A 20,016-nucleotide genomic window follows, 5' to 3' on the forward strand; every position below is an offset into this window, starting at 1 on the left:
AATACAGTCCAATCTGTGGACTGTAGGCAGTGGGAGACTCCTATAGTGACCCCAGTTAAGCCTAATGGGGACGTTCACATCTGTGCAGATTACAAGTGCACCATAAACAAGGCACTTCAGCAGCATGCTTATTCTGTACCAGTTGTAAGCCACATCCTTGCCTCACTCCAGGGAGGCCGAATCTTCACTAAGCTAGACCTTGCCCAGGCCTGCAAGCAGCTACTGGTAGACAACACTACCGCAGAAGCACAAACAATAGTCAAACAAAGAGTTGCAGTCTGAGTGCACCACTTGCAGTTTGGAGTAAGCATAGCACCAGGGTTATTCCAAAGTATTATGGAACAAACACTGAAGAACATTCCCGGTATCTGCCCATACTTTGATGATGTCCTGATTGCTGGGGACTCAGCAGCAGTCCTGGCGGAACATCTCCTTGTAGTAATCAACATTACTGCAAAGTAGGCCTAAAACTCAAGAAGGAAAAGTGCCAATCTGGCACAAAATCCAGAGAATTCCTGGGTTTCTGAGGATCTGAGGTTGGTAAAATGAGGACCCAGATTGTTGGGGTCAATATGTTGATTCTTTAACCTGCATAGAGAGTACTATAAAGAACTATGAAGTGGTATATAAGTCTAAGTGTTATTGCTACTCATTTCTATTCAAATGATTTAAGATAAAAATGACAAACCACATGACATACCTTTGGTACTTTTCTTTAAAATCCAGCAACATAATTTTGAGTCATTCAAATAACAGTTTTAAAAGAGTTCAAGTATTTGTAAGAGTTACAGAACAAGTCCTCTTGTTTTTAATTTGGCATTTCAGTCTGCTTATGTGCCAACATAAAGCTATACAATTTTTTAAAAAGACAAGACGGAATGTCATGCAAACCAATTCTAACTCCAGGTACATGGAAGCAAATTTACATCCAAAGATATGTGTCTAAGGTAATCATAGCATAGGTAGTCCTTGCTTAAAACCATTTATTCAGTGACTGAAGTTATGATGACACTGAATGAAAATTCTGGTCCCAGTTAGGGTTGATAAGCAAGGACTATCTGCACTTACTATAGAAATAAAGTATTTCATATAAATAACCCCGTAGCAGTTAGTCTGTAATATATCACCATTACAAAAATGGGAATTTCCACAACTTTCCAGAAATTGCTGTTTCATTTCAATAATGTTTTGTATGTTGGACTTCATTAGGCTGTATTTTTAACATCATTATTGCAGTTTATGCAAATCATTGATCTACAGGAGGAACAGCCTTATTTCAATGAATTTTTTTCGTTTATTGATTTAAATTACAGCGATGGAACTGGCACCAGATTTACCCTGAACAAATGTAATAGAACTTGATTCTAGGATCTACAATCAAGCCATATATTCCACAGCAAATCCCTACTGAGTCAGAATACATAATGTTTGGTAAGATAGGCAGAATCACTAAGAAATTTATTTTTTTTAATGAACAAGTTATAATATCCAATATAAAGAAATGGGGAACCCATCCCCCATATCTTTTCAAATAAGCAAGCTGTGTCAAAACAGAAACATAACAGCTGAAACTTAAAAAGAGTGAACATGCTCTATGCTTAAAAAGAGTGAACATGTCAGTATGCTGCCATTAAATTATTACTATATTTTAGGATTTCCAAGGCACATTGCAATATTGGCAATGTTGTTTCTAAGTATTGTGGAAGTAAGAAAAGTAAACTTCAATAAGCTGTGGTTTCTTATCTTAGACTAAAAGGATATCTACAGAACAAAAAAAATAGATTCCTAATTAATAATTATATAAATTACCAGTTTGTATTACTAGCATCTATCAAAAGCAATACAGTTTTACATATGTTTAATAACTACTGTATCAGATTTCCAAATTCCATACTTTATTTTATCTCCAGAAACATGTTAAGGCTGAAATGTTATGCATTTTTATCTGAGATTAAGTTCCAATGCATACAACAAGAATTGTTCCTATACACATACACACAAGTGCATGCACACACGTGTGCACAAACATACAGCTGCACGGTAAAATATTTCCCAGATCATAAATTTGAAGGAATATGGTAGCATATTTTCAGATTTCATTAAAAGGTATACACTTTCATGAGCTGCAGTTTATTTCATCAGCCTTTATCAAGTTCATGAAAGCTTATGCATATTACTAATATGCATTAGTCTGCAAAGGTAAATCCAGACTCCATATGATTTTTGGATCTCATAAAGTAATACAGAACTCTCCTACAATTTTCTTAAATCATTCAACCTTTATCACATTTTTTTTCATTTTCATTTTTTCCATTTTCCCACAGGCACAATAGCTCATTTAAAATTTGCATTGTGGCTCTTTAAAAATGCAACCACTACAGATATGTATTAATGCAATAGTTTTTCATTGTAACTCTCAGCTATACTTGAATTTCAAGCAAAATGCATTTTAAACCTAATTTCTAGAAATTATATTTTAGACTAAGGCCTACTGAATTAAATTAGCTTAATTTCCAACTAAATATGAGTTATTCTCTACAGTTTAGTAACCATAGTTCTAACTCCAATCATTCCTAGCTATGCTTTGCTAATCTTCCATTAACCACTTTGCTAGTGAACCTCATAAAGGATATGGTAGTTCACTTTTCTGTAAACAATTAGTCACGTGCAGCTGATACAATTTGGCAGGTTCTAGAATTTATGCATGTGGTCCAACTGATGAGCCATTCAGTTTGGTTTTGCTCTTAAAAATTGTTTTCTTGTTTAGAATTCGTGTTAAGGTTCCTCCTTTCTTTTGAGTACCATCAGATCTGGGTTGCTGTAGGTAGGAGAGATCATTATGTGATTGGCTCATTCCTGCGTCTTTTTTATGGTGTCTTCGAAGAAAAAATAACTTTGCACTCTTTTTTAATATTCCACCTGTAACAATGAAAATATATAGTTAGTGTGATGACCAGGGGTGTGGCACAAAGGCAACACAGTCACATAAGTAAGAAGAGTCCCTTTAATACCTCCAATTTTGCCCCCAATGTCCAGGTTACCTTCGGCTGGAGAAAAAAACTCTCCCAAGAACAGTCTTTAAGTGGAGGAAATTCAGTCCGAAAACAAAGTACATACAAACTAAATAAAAATCCATACAAACCACGCTGCAGTAATTAACTGGACAGGACAAGATAAGGAATTCCAGGCTTGAAAGGCCAACAAAAAATACAGTTGGGAAGATGCCAGGAACCCAGATAAGCCTCAACAATAACAGATAACTCACAATTTGCTTCCAATGAGTTGCTGTGCGCAATCTCCCTTTTTAAACACTGTGTTCCCAGCTGCAGCAAATGAAGGGAATCAGGACCCATAAGCCACACAACTCACATTGCTCCCTTCTCCATTCCTCCCCGCGTGTCCTAGGGTTAAGAGGGGGTGGGCCTGGATCTTCCTCTGAATTCTCTCTGCCTTGCTGTACCTCTCCCCTGCTGTGCCCAGCTGGACTTTGCCCTTCCCCAGTTTCTTCCACAGCCAACGGAGCCACACTCCCATTCCCTGTCAACTGCTTGGCCTCCCCCACGGAATCAGATTCCGACAGGGGCATGACAGTTAACTTCACAAAATCAACTTTATCTGAAATCCTAAAGTTCCCTAAACTATGGCAATTGAGTTCTCCACAGCTGTACTGGATCCCATCAATTTCATAAATACTGGTCAGAATTGGTGTGGACTTCAATCTAGGGATTATGACTTTTTCCCCTCTAAATAATTAGTTAATATTTCTGAGCACCATCATAAAAGGCAGGAGCTGTTGACATGGCATACACCTTTTCTTAACAGTACTGTAGGACTGTCAAATTAAATTCAAGTGTTTTTGTTACAAAAAAACAGAAATGTCCCAAATCTCAGAATGTTAGGTTGCTACCTGAAACTGGAAAGACTTTGAGCTTAAAATGACAAATTCATAATACACAGCAGTGTTTCCCAATCTTGACAGTTTGAAGATGTGTGGACTTCAACTCCCAGAATTAGCATAGGTGGCTGGGGAATTCTAGGAATTGAAGTCCACACTTCTTCAAACTGCCAAGATTGAGAAAAACTGATATGCAGTATACATTGTACCAATAGAAATATTTTAAATACCAAAATGCCAGGAACAACCCACATTAACCTTGCAGACCTTCAGGGTTCCCTAAACAACAGGCTGTAATGAAAAGGTAATTAATCTCAGAGAACAGGAGTTATGATTGAAATAGTGGTATCCTTAAGACCTTTAGTTATACACTGTTATGTTTTGAATATATATAGTTGTGTTAAGCCCTGCTAAAGTGAAACTAACCTTTAGATGACCCTAACTGTTAACCCCAACTGTTTTGGAGGGAAACTTAGAACATTCATATTTTGGGTGGGCTTAATTATGATTGATTAAGGCCCTGTGGGCCTAGAGTATAAATTACAGGCATTTGCCTGCTGTTCTTCAGTTCCAGTTTTGAGTCAATAAATGTTGTTGTAGCTATGTTGGTCTGCTTCTTGCTTACTGAAGCCCACTACACAATAGTAGCAATGAAGATGGGATGCTGCAGAGGAGACAGCTGCTGCTAACCAACAGACTGAAATCACTGGGTGATAGGCTGGTTAATGAGCCCCAGCAGGACTAGTCTTCACCCCTGCATACCAGTAAACCACACTGGAGGCACGCTGAAATCACTGGGTGTCAGACTGGGTAAAGAGCCCTGGTGGGATCACGCTCCCTGCCCTGCCTGCCAGTAAAACACACTGGAAGCACAGACATACCAGTGGGATCCGTCTCCAGAACTCCTAAGTGCAGCTCAGCTCCAACCACAGCAGTACAGGTATTAACCAGTACCACAGGGGCCTTTTCAAAATGGCTAAACTGGGATGGCTCAACGAGTTCACTATTACTCACCCAGAACGTGAAGACTCTCCAGCCACCAAAAACACACACCAGCCCCCAGCGATCCACCAAGAGACCGCAGAAAACTCAGGTGAGGTCAGTGAGAGCAAAGAAATTGATCACTTGCAGAGAGAGCCACCCAGACGGCCACATTCCACAGAGCAAGCAATTCCCCCACAGAACTGCGCAAGCTGGGGGGACTGCATGAAAGAGCAGAGTGCAGATTCCACACAGCAGTATGCCGTACCTGTGGAAAGCAAGGGCACATTGCCAGAGTTTGCAGATCTTGTCAGTGGGAAATGAAACTTGCGATGCAGCCGCACAAGGGGAAATGGCCCCCAGGACAGAAGAGAGTTGAATACTGCTTGGGAAGGCACAGCATCCAGTGCACAGGGGCCCAACACCCCATCAAAGAAAAAATACAACTCTAAAACTGCAAGGGACCCCATGCTCCATGGAGCTCAATACTGGATTGGCCCTGTCCATTATCTCCTCCATGACTTTCAACCACATTTGGAAACATAGCCAATGGCTGGTCCTGCTCAAATCATCGAGCTTAGTGCTAATGGACTTCCAGAGTCACCATGTTCCTGTAAGGGGTGAGGCTACCATTGGAGTACAATTCAGAGAGTTCAAGGGTCCCTTCAGCTTAGTGGTCATAGAGAGGATGCGCACCAGCTTCATAAGTCTGGACTGGTTCAAGGCCCTGGGCATCAGGGTGACAGGCAACCATCAAACCCAGATAGCCAATCTAGCAGCAGAATGCCAATAATATGCTGACATATTCAGCACTGAGCTGGGACAATACAAAGGGGCACCCAGTTCACTCAATCTCGATCCAGCAGTAACTCCAATCTGATTAAAACCATGCAGGGTTCCCTTTGGATTGAAGCCTAAAATTGATGTGGAACTAGACAAGCTGGTACAGCACAGAGTGCTCCAATCTGTGGACTGTAGCCAGTGGGAGACTCCCAAAAGGATCCCAGTTAAGACTAATGGCGATACTTGCATCTGCACAGACTACAAGTGCACCATAACAAGGCACTACAGCAGCATGCTTATCCTGTACCAGTGGTAAGTCACAACCTCACCTCGCTTTGGGGGGGGGGGGAATCTTAGCTTAACTAGACCTCTCCCAGGCCTGCCAGCAGCTCAATTTTTACCACTCCTTCTTACTGCATACTGGACAAAAAAGCACCTGGGTCTGGTCGAGCACTCAAGACAAAACGTTCAAGGCAGTAAAATCATTGCTATCCTTGGACTCTGTCCTAGCTCATTTCAACAAAATCCCACCATAACACTAGTCTGTGATGCTTTGCCATATGGCATTAGGACAGTACTAAACCACAGGATGCCAGATGGTAGAGGGTCCCCAATCGCATGCTATTCTAGAATGTTATCATCAGCTGAAAAGTTATTATTTTTAGTTGATAAGAAGAAACTGAGTATAAGGTGTCTTTATTTTCACATCAGAAAGTGGGGCTACTACTAAGGAAAGGACGAGACATCAAACAAAACTTCTAGGAAACAAAAAGAATACATGGAAATCAGAAACTATATTCAGAAATGGATTTCATTTGCATAGGCTGTGAAAGTTTGATTTTTCCAGGACAGCCTAGATCAAGACTCTTGAAATGATCATACAGCCATTGAAGGGAAAAAATGAATTCTGTGAAACACATCTATGCATTATAGATAGCTTTCATAGAAAGCTGAAGAGACAGAGAAAAGAGATATCTGTAGAGAAAAGGCCAGCTCAAGAGAGAAAAGCCAACCAGTGCAATTACCTCTTATGTTTTTTAAGTTGGGATAGAATATAGGAGAAACAATATATTTAGGCAACTTTCTAGTCTGCATACATATCAATGCAGACTACGAGATGCAGGGAATGTTATTCTGCCAGGAGAGAACTCACTTGCTATGAGTACAGTATGCTGAGTAGTCACTTCTAACTCAGGCTGCTGCTGATTATTTTATGGCTAATGTTATCTATTCCAGGAAGCTCAAAGAGCAGGAAAAAAGAAATATTGCTTAGGATGAAAACTAAAGGCTTGTGCTGCTACGCTGCGAGAAAGAAAGAAAGAAAGAAAGAAAGAAAGAAAGAAAGAAAGAAAGAAAGAAAGAAAGAAAGAAGGAAGGAAGGAAGAAAGAAAGAAGGAAAGAAAGAAAGAAAGAAAAAAAAAAAAAAAAAAAGAAAGAAAGAAAGAAAGAAAGAAAGAAAGAAAGAAAGAAAGAAAGAAAGAAAGAAAGAAAGAAAGAAAACCACAGGTGGTGCCTGGCCTGCCTTGTCTTACATCAAAATCCCAAGAACCCACAAAAGAGTCTTTTTACCCAGCTTTTGTTTAGATCTTCTTCCCATCTATAGCTGTACAATTTCATACTGTCACTTGCAATTGTGTCATAGGAATTTTCTAGACTGCTTGTCCATATTGTAGGAAATTGTAATTACTTCTAAACCTGAGCAAAAGAACTGCACAATATCCTCAAATGTTACCATACACTCCTGGTATTCTCCTTGTACATGCTATTTATATTCAACAGAAATTTTCTGTAGCTTTAATGCAAAGAACAAGAAGATGCTTGTTTGCATCAATCACCACATTCAATCTAGAGGTGGTATTCGGCAGGTTCTGACCAGTTCTGGAGAACCGGTAGCAGAAATTTTGAGTAGTTCGGAGAAATGGCAAATACCACTTCTGACTGGCCCCACCCCCGTCTATTCTCTGCCTCCCAAGTCCCAGCTGATCAGCTGCGTCTTCTTTTGTTGCCCTGCACAGGAGAACGGAGCTGGAAAGCAGGTTAGTGGGTGGGGAGGCAATGGGATTTTGCAGTAACCTTCCACTGCCATGCCCACCAAGCCACGCCCACAGAACCAGTAGTAAAAAAATTTGAATCCCACCACTGATTCATGATTCAACACTCTGATCTGTTACGTAGATCAAAAGGAAAAATATTTATATTCAAAAGACAGATAAATGGATTTTCACAGGAACCATTCATTCTAGAACAAATCTGGATATTTTACTGCCCCCATCCCAGGCCACTTCTGACCCTTTGGGTGTCCCTGTCTGGCCCATGTGAGATCACTTGGAAATTAGAAATCAAATGTAAATAAGTGTACGCTATGCATGCATTACAACTTATTTTGAAGGTGACTGCTTTTTCAATTTAGGCACATGCATGAATGCATGCTTATGCACCTTCATATTAATAAAACCATACAAGTTACTGCTTTTTATAAAGTGATAAAATTAATATTGAACAGAATTATATTCAGCCTATTATTAATGTTTGGTTCTCCATAATAATCCCAGTTTCTCATGTGGCCCCTTGGGAAAATTAATTGCCCACCTGTTCTAGAATAACACATAAATATTGAAAAACCATAGAGAGGATTTTGTTACACACATACACACATAATTTCCATGTGTTTTTTTTCTTTTTAATTCTGAACTTTTTAAATGTTTTTCTTCAAAGACAGAATCTGAAAGTAAAACAAAATAGCAACATGGTTGTTCTGTTAAGAAGACTGTTCCAAATTACTACCAGGAAAAAGTAAAGTACAAGAGGAAGGGGCAAGAAATACCACCAGCTTTCCTCTAATCCCTATTCACAACCCCAGTGGGGGCATACACTCCATCCCCACCTCAGTGATTTTCTAAGTGTGCCCAAGGCTCAAAAATATTGCCTTCTCTGATTTAAGTACAAGACTAATTAGAACAGCTCTCCACTTCTGGCACTTAAAAAAGTTTTGGACTGGAATTCTAAAGATACCCAGAATAGAGGTGGGGAACTATGGCCCCTTTTAGGACTTGTGGACTTCAACTCCCAGAATTCCTGAGCCAGCATTCTGGCAGCTGAAGCCCATAAGTCATAAAAAAGGCATAGTTCCCCATAGTTCCATAGAAAATACCTGGCTGGAGAAAGCTATGCCACTGATACCTCTTTAATAGGAAAGATTCATACCTTTGGATTTCTTCCCAATTTCAGATTCTGAGATGCTTACAGAGCTCCCTGATATCTTATCACAGTCTTGGTCTAGTAGTGCATTGTTGCTCCATTGATGGTGACTGTCTAAGGTCCAGGCACCATGGCTGTGTTCCTGGGGTTCTTCAAGGGCAGATGTCATTTGGGAGGCAGCTAGCGATACTTTTTCATCTGAAGGGGATTGTGCAAGACACCCTTCAAAACTAAAAGTATCATCTTGTTTACAGGAGCCATCCATGGCTGCTGCATAGTCCATCATGAGTGCAGTTTTGCTGTCCTGAGATAAATTAGTCTGAAACATGAAAAACAAATACCACAACCAAAACATCATTAGTTTGGAATAAAATTAGGACCAAAAAGAATTTTTAGATATGCTTAAAATATTTGTGTCAATGTTCTACCATGCACACTTGGACATACTATGGAATAAAAAGTGAGTTTCCTTTATTTATTTTATTTGTTTAGTTTAGTTTGTCAACCGTGTATGAGAAAACAAGTATAAACATATAAACATATAAATATAAACTGGTGTAAGTATATGCATAATAAATGAGACGAATAAATGGGAAAAGTAGAACAGGGACGGTAGGCACGCTGGTGTGCTTATGCACACCCTTACAGACCGCTTAGGAATGGAGTGAGGTCCACGGTAGACAGTTTAAGTTTAAAGTTTTGGAGGTTTGAGGATGTAACAACAGAGTCAGGTAGTGAGTTCCAGGCATTGACCACTCTGTTGCTGAAGTCATATTTTCTGCAATCGAGTTTGGAGCGGTTTACTTTAAGTTTGTATCTATTGTTTGCCTGTGTATTATCGTGGTTGAAGCTGAAGTAGTCATTGACAGGTAGGATGTTGTAGCAGACAATTTTGTGTACTAAGCTTAGGTCAGACCATAGGCTTCTACGGTCTGATCTAGATAAATTTTAATTAATTAACTGATTACATCTATACCTGATTCTAATGACTATGTTTTTTACCCTAAGTACAGACAACCACAAATTATTGTTTTTGTTTTTACTTCATGACATGAAAAACTTTAGCAACAGTTAGTGTAATCTTTCTGATGCTTGCAGTATTCAGAAGAAATGTCTTTTTTTCTCTGGGAAACCATGCCGCAGTCTAGAAATTCAACTGCAAAATCGCGCATAAATCCAGTGGGGAGTTTTTAAAAGAATTTAGTAGGAAAAAAAATGATTTTGAATTAATTAAGTAAAAAAATAATCATGATTATTTTGTACCTTTGAAATCCCTGATATTACGATGGTGCTTTTTTTTCTGGGAGATTTGAGCTTTTGCTTTGCAGATTCACTGAGCTGTTGAATGGCTACTTCAGCCACAGGATCTGTGCCATTCAACACCAGTAACTCTGCCAAAATAAATAAATAAATAAATAAATAAATAAGAGAATGACTAGATAAAATAATCAAGTGCACAATACAGAATCAGGCAAAAATGCCTTAGTAGAAATTAAAATTCAATTCTTTAAAAAATAAAGCAATATTTTTCCATTGCTTTGCATTTCAAGAAACAGTTCTGAGAATTTTGCTTGCATTTCATCAATAGAGGCAATTCAAAGTTTAAATATACATACACTCAAAATACATCTTGTGAACAGTATAGGTTATATGATAAACAGCTTCATATCAAATTAGTCCTAAGCGCTTCAGAGGCAGATTTGCTTTTCAGGTTCTATCAACCAGTTTCTTGTAACTAAATGCCAGAGATTAGAAGCAGCAGTCATTAAAACGGAATATATATATTCTGGAAAAATCTCAGATAATCTCTATAGTTATTTGTCAAAGGAGCAGATTTGAGTAGCAGTATTTTCTTAATACTACATAGAAACTGCCCATTGATATTTCATATCTCCTATGGCATTATCATAACTATAACCCTCTTAGTGGAAGATTATGATATAGAAAATGCAGTGATCTTTTAGCTTGTTTTCTTTATGAAAGCAAAAAATGAGTCCCTAAGATATTCCTTTCCAATTCAAATTGCTCAATTTCTGTGACTCTGTTAAGTATTATTGTTCACCTTGGCATGTATAGCATATATGCAAATCAGGCTTATCATTATTCTGTGTGAAGTAAGCCATAGTATCAAACAGGCATTTGGTGGTGGTGGGACTAACATAACCCAGTGTCTTCCAATTCAAAATCAGTTGTATAAACCGACCCTAAAAACCATCACATGCCAGCTGAATGTTTGCTTGATATGAGTTTATTAGAATACCACAGTCTGGAGTGGAGGGCAGAGCTGGCATCGCGACGATACGGCATGCGATCTTGGAGGTCTGAGATCGCTGCCGATATCTTTGCTCCTGGACAGTCCTATCGGATCTAAACTGTCCCTAAGAGGCGGTGAAAGTGAAGAGCGCATCCTGTCGATCCCAGGGATACTGCAAAGTCCCTGGTAGATCCAGGAGAAGCTCTTCTTGCCAGCGGCAAAGAGGCAGCCATTAAAGCTGCTGAAGTTGGGACAGCTCCAAAACGGAAGAGAACAGAGAGTGTGCCGGTTTGGTGAGAACTTTTTCTTTATTCTAAGATCTGAAAGGACACCCTAAGGAAAAGAAAGAATCTGTAAAAGTTTTGACAGAAGTGATTAAGCGGCGATCTTAAACAGGAATGTCAAAGTAATGTTTTTTTTCTCATTGCTGGATTTTCTATACACGATCTTATATTTTGAAACTGGACTGGTTTTTTCTTTTACATCTATTTTTTTCTCCTTTTTGATTTTGTAATATTTTAGGCTATAGGCTCCCTTTTAGTTCTTTCTTTTTTTAAAATATCTTTTTCTTTTTTTATTAATTCTTATTATATCTTGCTTGGAAAAGGAGGGGGAAAGTGAGAGCAAAGAAACTTTGTAACACTGCCAACTATTTCCCTGTGACCAGACAAAGCTGAGAAAGAAAGAACTGAGACTCTTTTTCAAGGACATTGCTATTTAAGATAGAGGGAAGAGCATGGGAGAGTATTATTGCAGGTGCTCTTCTGGGTTTCTATCAACAGCTGGAGTCTGGTGTTGAAACCTAGGGGAAAAAAGGTGATAAGTTTTTGGAGAAGAGAGCTATAATAAGAGCCTTGGATAATTAAGTGCAGTGTGCTCTTTTTACTTTTTCTAAGTTGTGCTATCCCTCCTCACCAGCTTTATTGTATTTCATTTTATCTTTTTTTTTCTTGTAATAACTATTTGGGTTTTTGGCTTTGTTGGAGCTTGTCTTTGTTTTTCTTTTTTTCTTTGGAAGTCCAATCTCTACGTTTGCTTTTTATTTTAAAGGGAAAGCTTTAGTATTCATGGTTTTTTTTTTTAAGGGAATAGCTTTTTTTTTTCCCCTTTCCTGGTATTTTTGTTTTTTCATCTACCTTTCTGGTTTATTCTTATGCACTCTTTTCTATTTGAGACCCTTCAATTGGATTAAGGTGTTGAAGAACCTGAAGAATTTTTCCTTTTCCTTTTCCCCCCTTTTTTTCAAGCCTTTTTCTTCATCTGACTACTGATTGGATTGAGGCATACAAGAACCTGTAGAAATTTTGTCCTCCCCCCTTTTTTTTCTTATCATTATTATTGGGCTTCTTTTTTCTACTATTTTTATTTTGAACTATAATTGGTTACTTCACAATTGGATTAAGGTTTAGAAGAACCTGAAGATTTTGAATTGCTTAAAATGAGTAGGAAATTTACAGCCCCTGGTTCTTCAACTTCTACTTCTTCCTCTCCACCATCTGGAGGACAACATTCAATACAGACAATGTTAAAGCAAGAAAAAGAAAAAGAAAAAGTGACTCTGCAGATGATTATGCAAGGAATTCAAAATATTCAAGCAAGATCAGAGAATAGAGAACATTGAACAAAGAACAGAGAACATTGAACAAAGAACAGGGAAAACCGATGAAAAAGTGGAGAACATCCAACAAATGATGTTGAAGTATGATGAGAGATTCCAAAAAAATGAAGAAGAAGATAAACAAAGAGACAAGAAGATTGGAGATATTGATAATAGATTAACAGTGGTTGAACAAGATAAAGGTGGTATGTTGAGATGGGAGATGGATAGATCAGAATTCTATCTTAGATTCCAAAACGTAGAGGAAGAAAAAGGACAAAACTTAGCTGAGATAATGATACAAATACTGGCTGAAGCTTTGGAAATAACTCAAGAGAAGATGATGGATGGAATAGATGAGGTTTATCGAGTTTTCACAAGATATGCGATGAGAAATAGCTTACCAAGAGAAGTTCATATTAGATTTACAAAGAAAGCCATTAAAACACAAATATTGCAAGTGGCAAAAGAGAAAACATTGAAATATAAAGACAAGGAGATTGTGGTCTTGAAACAAATACCCAGAAGAGTGAGAGAAATGAGAAGAGAATACTGATTCCTGACTAAAATGCTACTTAAAAAAGAGGTGAATTATAGATGGCTGATTCCAGGAGGTTTAATGTTCACATGGCAAGAACAGAGACATAGAATTGACTCAATTGAGAAAGCGGAATTATTTTATACAGAATTTTTTGGAGGGAAAGAGGAAGAGGCAGAAAAAGAGATCTCACTAATTGAATTCCAAGAGGACTGCCAAATGGCGACTGAAAAAGAAGGTGCAGTAGGTGGAAAGGTGGAAGCCAAAGAACAACGTGAACTAAGATCTACGAGAGCTGCTAAACTTAACTACAAAATATAACCATGGAAGAGAAAAAACTGATTACAATTAATATAAATGGACTTAACCGTTAAAAGAAGGAAAACCTTTCATAAATTAGAGAAATTAAAATTTGATATAATTTGTCTACAAGAAGTACATATTAAAAAACAATATGAACAATTGTTGATACAGCCAAAATTAGGGAAAATATTTACTTCCTTGACACAATGTAAGAAAAGAGGAGTGGTTTTATATATTAAAGAGACCACCCCAGCAAAATTGATTTATACCCATGATGATGGAAGAATACTAATGGTGGAAATAATGGACAATAATATGAAAACACTCCTGATTGCAATCTATGCTCCGAATGACAAACAAGAATTCTACAAAAAATTACATATGAAAATAATTGAACTGCACTATGCTAAAGTATAGTTATGATGGGAGATTTTAATGGAATTGTAGACAATAAATTGGACTATACAGCACAGAAAACAATAAAGCAAAACAGAAAGACTCTTCCTAAATATTTTTTTTAAATGGTAGATGAAATAAACTGAAAAGATACATGGAGAGAAAGAAATGCTAAAACTAAACAATACACCTTCTATTCAAACAGACACTTATCATGGTCCAGAATAGATATGATATGGATGTCAACAGAATTAATAACTAATATTCAAGAAATAAATATTGAAACAAGTACTTGGGTAGATCACAATCCAATGACAATTAAATGGAAAGGACAAAAAAGAAGATCTAGATGGACGTTAAATAATACTATTTTAAAGGAAAAAGACTTCACACAGTGGATGGACAAAGAATTGGCTTTTTTCTTTAGAGAAAACAAAAAAGAAGATACATCAATTCAGAATGTATGGGATGCAATGAAGGCATATGTTAGAGGCTTGATAATAGACTATACAAAAGGAAAAGGAATACTATGAAAAGACTAGCCTCTAAGGCCTTAGAGGATGAGTATAAAAGACTTGAAAAAGAGCTACAGAAAATGCCACAGAAAAAGGACATCAAGCTAAAAATGGATATAATTAAACATAAAATGGGTCAAGTAGAAAAAGAAGAATTAGCACAGAAAATTAGAGGTGCTAAACAGAACTACTTTGAAGATGCAAACAAACCAGGTAGATTGTTAGCATACAAATTGAGAAAGAAGAAAGAATCAAGGAAAATATTGCAATTAATAGATGACCAAGGCCAAGTTTGCTATGGTAGTAAAGAGAAGAAGGAAATCATCCGAGACTTCTGTGGGAAATTATATATGCAAGAGAATATTGATGAGGAAAGAGTTAAACAGTACTTACAGAATGCTAATTTACCTCAGATACCTAAAGAGACTGAAACAATGTTAGAAAGCTATATAATGATGATGTAATTAACTGAAGCACTCAAGAAGCAAAATAATGGAAAGGCACCAGGCCCAGATGGACTTCCGGCAGAATTTTACAAAACATTACAAGAATCGTTGAATCTTCCATTGCTAGAAGTTATGAATGAAGTTATGTTAAAGAAGAAGATACCTAAATCATGGTCAGAAGCCTATATTACACTTATTCCAAAAGAGGAGGCCGGTCCATTACAAATTAAAAACTATAGACCCATTTCTCTACTAAATGCAGATTATAAAATCTTTGTTTCAATATTGGCAGAAAGACTTAAAAAATATTTAAATAATTTTATTCATCCTGATCAAAATGGATTTCTGCCAAAGAGACAAATTAAAGGCAATATGAGAGTAATCTTGGACACCTTGGAATATTACAAGGCACATCCTGAAAAACAAATGGCTCTGATATTTCTAGATGCACAGAAGGCATTTGATAATGTGAATTGGCGATTCATGTTATTACTGTTGGAACAGATGGGTTTTGCTAGAAAATTTATTCCAGCAATAGAAGCTATATACTATAAGCAAACGGTAAAGGTAATGATAGAGGGAGAACTGACAGACTCTATTGATATAAGAAAAGGAACAAGACAAGGGTGCCCACTATCACCTTTGTTGTTTGTGTTAACTTTGGAAGTGCTAAACAGAAATATTAGAGATGAAAATAATATAAAAGGAATGAAAATCAAAAAGGAAGAATTTAAGCTGCAAGCATTTGCAGATGATCTGGTTTTCATCTTAGAAGACCCTTTAGAAACAGCATCAAAATTGATAGAAAAGATAGAGACATATGGAAAGGTGGCTGGTTTGAAAATAAATAAAGATAAGACAAAGATCTTGACAAAGAATATGCTATTAAGACAAAAGGAAGGACTGGCAGACCTACTGAAAATTCAGGTCACGAATAAGATCAAGTACTTGGGGATATATTTGACAGCAAGATGTAGTACATTAAAAGAGAATAATTATATCAAACTTAAACAGCAGATAGCGCTAGATTTGGCGAAATGGGAAAATTTACAACTGTCACTAATAGGGAGAATTTCAACAATCAAGATGAATATATTACCCAGAATTTTATATTTGTTTCAAACAATTCCAATTAGGCTTGGAAAAGATTACTTTGAAGAGTTAAATAAAATTGTGTTGAAATATATATGGCAAGGTAAGAAAGCGAGAATAAAGTTAAAACTTTTGCAAGATGCTAGAATTAGAGGAGGATTTGGTTTGCCTAATTGGGAGTTGTACTATTAAGCTACAAATCTGATGTGGGTTAAGGAATGGATAACACTAAGAAATACTAGATTGTTGACATTAGAAGGACATGATTTGTTGTTGGGGTGGCATGCTTTTTTATGGTATAAAGCAGTGATCCCCAACCTTTCTTATGCCGCGGCCCGGTATCCCCAACCTTTTTTATGGTGCGGCCCGGTACCGGCATTAGCTGGCGCCGCCATCTTTTTGATGAAAAAGTGCTTCGGTGAGCTTTCTACCGGAAAAGCTCACCGGAAGCACTTTTTCATCAAAAAGATGGCGGCGCCAGCAAACCAGCGCCCGGTAGGACTTGTTCCACGGACGGTACCGGTCCGTGGACCGGTGGTTGGGGACCCCTGGTATAAAGGTAATAAAACACAGGGGTATTTTAGAAGACATTATATACAGGAGTCTCTGTGGTTAAACTGGGAGAAGATTAAAAGACAATGTTATTTGAAAATTCCAGTCTGGTTATTGACTATTGAAGCATTTTCTTATCCTATAATATACAAAAAGGAACAAATAGTTAGATATGGTAAAATATTGAATGAAAAGGGTGAACTCAAATGTATACAAAAATAGAGGAACAAGGTATAAAGATGAATTGGTTTTCATATGTGCAAATACATTCAAGGTATGATAAAGATTCTAAAATGGAAGGTTTCTATGATAAATTGACTGATTTAGATAAGATTTTGACAGGTACTGATGAAAAGGTGATTAAAAAACTGTATGGATATTTATTAGAAATTAAATTAGAAGAAGAACAAGTTAAAGAAACTATGATTGCTTGGGGGAAGAATTTTGGATATGGGATCAATTTAGAGAAATGGCAAAAATTGTGGTCTCAAAATTATAAAATGACAATGTCAACAGCATATAAAGAAAATTTGTATAAGATGTTTTACAGGTGGCATTTCCCCCCCGACAAGAATAGCAAGAATGTTCAAGAATAAATCCGAAAAATGTTGGAAATGTCACCAGACACCTGGCTCATATTACCATATGTGGTAGACTTGTGCGGATGCTAAAAAATACTGGGCTAAAATCCACATGTGGTTGGAAAAAATGACAAAAAAGCATATAGACTTGAAACCAGAGCTATTTTTATTGGGAATTTTACCTGAAATATATAGTAAAGACTTGAAATACCTGATTGTAAATGTATTAACAGTGGCTAGGATTGTATTTGCTAAAAACTGGAAAAATGAGAAAATATCATCACAGGAGGAAATCATTAAGAAAATATTGGAATGTGCTGAAATAAGTAGATTGACATTTGAAATGAAAGAACAAGAGGATAAACAATTTTATAAAATTTGGGATCTTTTCTATCAATGGTTAGACAATAAAATACAGTAATGAAATATGTAGACTTTTAGAAAATAATAAATATATAAAGATGTACTTCTTTCTTATTATATCTACAAAATGATTTTAGGATAGATTTGGGATGATAATATGAATTGTTATAAAATAAACTAAGTAAATTATGATTATCTTGTAAAACATGAATGAATAAAAGTATAGTCAAATGATTGATTAATAATGATACTAAGGTATTTAATTTTTGATTGAAAATATGAGATTATATGCAATGTAATTGTAATTGAAGACTACGAAATGGAAGCACAAAACAATTTGTAAACTAACCGGCACACTGTATGTATACCTATGGAAGATAGCTTGATGTTTTTATGTTTTGTTTGTTTATGTTTGTTTTTAAAAACCAATAAAAAAATTTTTTTTAAAAAAAGAATACCACTGGCTAATTGTCCCACACATTTCTAAAGAAAACACAAACTCACCAGTATCTGAGGAAGATAAAGCCTTGCTTACTGAAACATTCGGACAATGGATTGCTTGAATGGATAAATCCTTTTCAATCCCTTTCAGTTTAGCAGGACTTTGCACTGGGGAAACTATTAGATAAAATAGCTTATTGTTTCATTCATACCTTATAAAGGACAAAACCAGCAAAACATTCACCTTTGGTAAATGGATAAGAAATTAAATATATACAGTAGATCTGATATTTAGACAGTAAAAAAAACCCTTTACTATATTAAGCCATACTGTTGATTGTTTGCTTTGGCTTAGCTTAAAGTAGTGTATATACAGCATAATGTATATTCAAACTATTAAGCAAACCATTAACAAACTACTGTATTAATTATTGTAATGTATGACTCCAATCTATCACCTACTTCATTTCAGATTTTTTTTAAAAAAATGCTTTATGGGATATGAACATACACTGTCTAGAAATGCAAGACATAGACAGTCAAACCACACAGTTACTGTTTGTATTTCTTTTCCACAGCACAGATTTTTCACTCTTATTTTTGTTTTGTATTCACAGTACAGCATACAACATCCGTTTGTTCTGAACAACATAGTTTATTTATCATCATGCTTGGAAGGGATTTTAAACAGATCTTTAAAAAAGACTTATGTGTGAAAAATAATAACTGGCTTATTACTACTAGTAGTACTACTGTAGCCGTGTATTTTTTTATTGTTGCAATATAATTTTATCTACATAGTTAAACATTAGTGAAGCAGGAGTGAAAATCTTTCTTCCTTCTGGAATTTTCCATGTGCCTTCAAAATTTGCCTGAGGAGATGGGCAACTCTCCCAAACAGAATTATTTTACTGATACTGAATTTTTTAAAATATTTTAAATCAATGTGTTTGATAGTACTAATATGATTGTTGGAGAAATTATAGTAGAATACTATAGTAGAATACTATAGTAGAATACTAACTATGGATCATTCTACAATTCTACTAAAGCTTGCTGCTTTATGTAAAATAATCAAGACAGCACTTTTGTTCTATAGGAACAGAACTAATAGGTACATTGTTAATATATCTATATCTAATCTCTATCTCTATCTATCTACATTGTGTTTCTCTGAAAATAAGACCCAATCTTATATTTTGGGGAGCTCCAAAAGAAGCATGGCAGCTTATTTTTTGGGAAACGCAGTTTCGGGGTGATCAGCCTGGCTGAGCACTTTTCCCCCCTGGTGCATGCAGAAGAAGTGGCAAGTGCAGGGGAACTGATGGTATCTGCCAGCAGCTGCAGCTGGCCAGCTCTTTGGTCAGTGCACTCTGGGGCTGCACACCCCACACAGTGCAGGTGGGTTGATTCCAAGCAGCAGACAGAGGCAGAGGCAGAGGCACGGGGGGAGGAGGCAGGCTATCTGGACATGCTATGGAAAAGCCGAGAGTTGATGGGCTGGAGTGAGTAGATAGCTGTGGGAGGCTTGTCTTTGCACAGTGCCACTGGCAGCAGATGAGGGAGAGGTGAGGGGCGGAAGGCAGGCAGCCTCCGGCGCCCACCTACCCACTCCAGCCCACCGTTTCTTTGCTTTCCCACGGCCCACACCACACGTCTGGATCGCCTCCCTCCCACACCTCTGCCTCTGTCTGCTGCTTGGACAGATAATCAATTCACCTGTGCTGCATGGGCTGCAGATACTGCCAGACACCATTGGCCTGCATGTGCTTGCTGCCTTCTGTGCCCACCCCCTTCCCCTAGGGCTTATTTTTCAGGTAGGGCTTATATTAGCTGCACACTTAAAAATCAGGCTAGGGCTTATTTTCAATGTACACACACACACACACACACACACCTATTCACACCTATTAGCTCTGTTCCCATAGAACAAAAGTGCTGGATGGATGATGGGTGTGTGGGTGGATAGATAGAAAGATGGATAGAAAGAAAGAAAGATGGATGGATAGAAAGATGGATAGAAAGATAGATGGATAGGAAGGAAGGAAGGAAGGAAGGAAGGAAGATGGGACCAAATTGTA

At 37.1% G+C, this 20,016-nt stretch overlaps 1 protein-coding gene across 1 annotated transcript in view; it reads right to left on the bottom strand.

The window, feature by feature from the left end:
• Positions 1 to 697: 697 nt before the first annotated feature.
• C2CD2 (C2 calcium dependent domain containing 2) overlaps positions 698 to 20,016 on the bottom strand; it is a 41,696-nt gene continuing 22,377 nt past the window's right edge. Inside the window, exons 11-14 of the mRNA XM_026674001.2 lie at positions 17,999 to 18,112; positions 10,121 to 10,248; positions 8,864 to 9,176; positions 698 to 2,919 (exon numbers count right to left, since the gene is read on the bottom strand). Of these exons, the coding sequence (XP_026529786.2) occupies positions 2,699 to 2,919; positions 8,864 to 9,176; positions 10,121 to 10,248; positions 17,999 to 18,112 (776 nt within the window). The 3' untranslated portion in view covers positions 698 to 2,698. The remainder of the gene's footprint in view (positions 2,920 to 8,863; positions 9,177 to 10,120; positions 10,249 to 17,998; positions 18,113 to 20,016) is intronic.

Source organism: Notechis scutatus, chromosome 5 (assembly GCF_049901735.1).
Source record: "Notechis scutatus isolate UNSWTSFEM ecotype Mainland chromosome 5, rNotScu1.2, whole genome shotgun sequence".
NCBI classification, from domain to species: Eukaryota; Metazoa; Chordata; class Lepidosauria; order Squamata; family Elapidae; genus Notechis; species Notechis scutatus.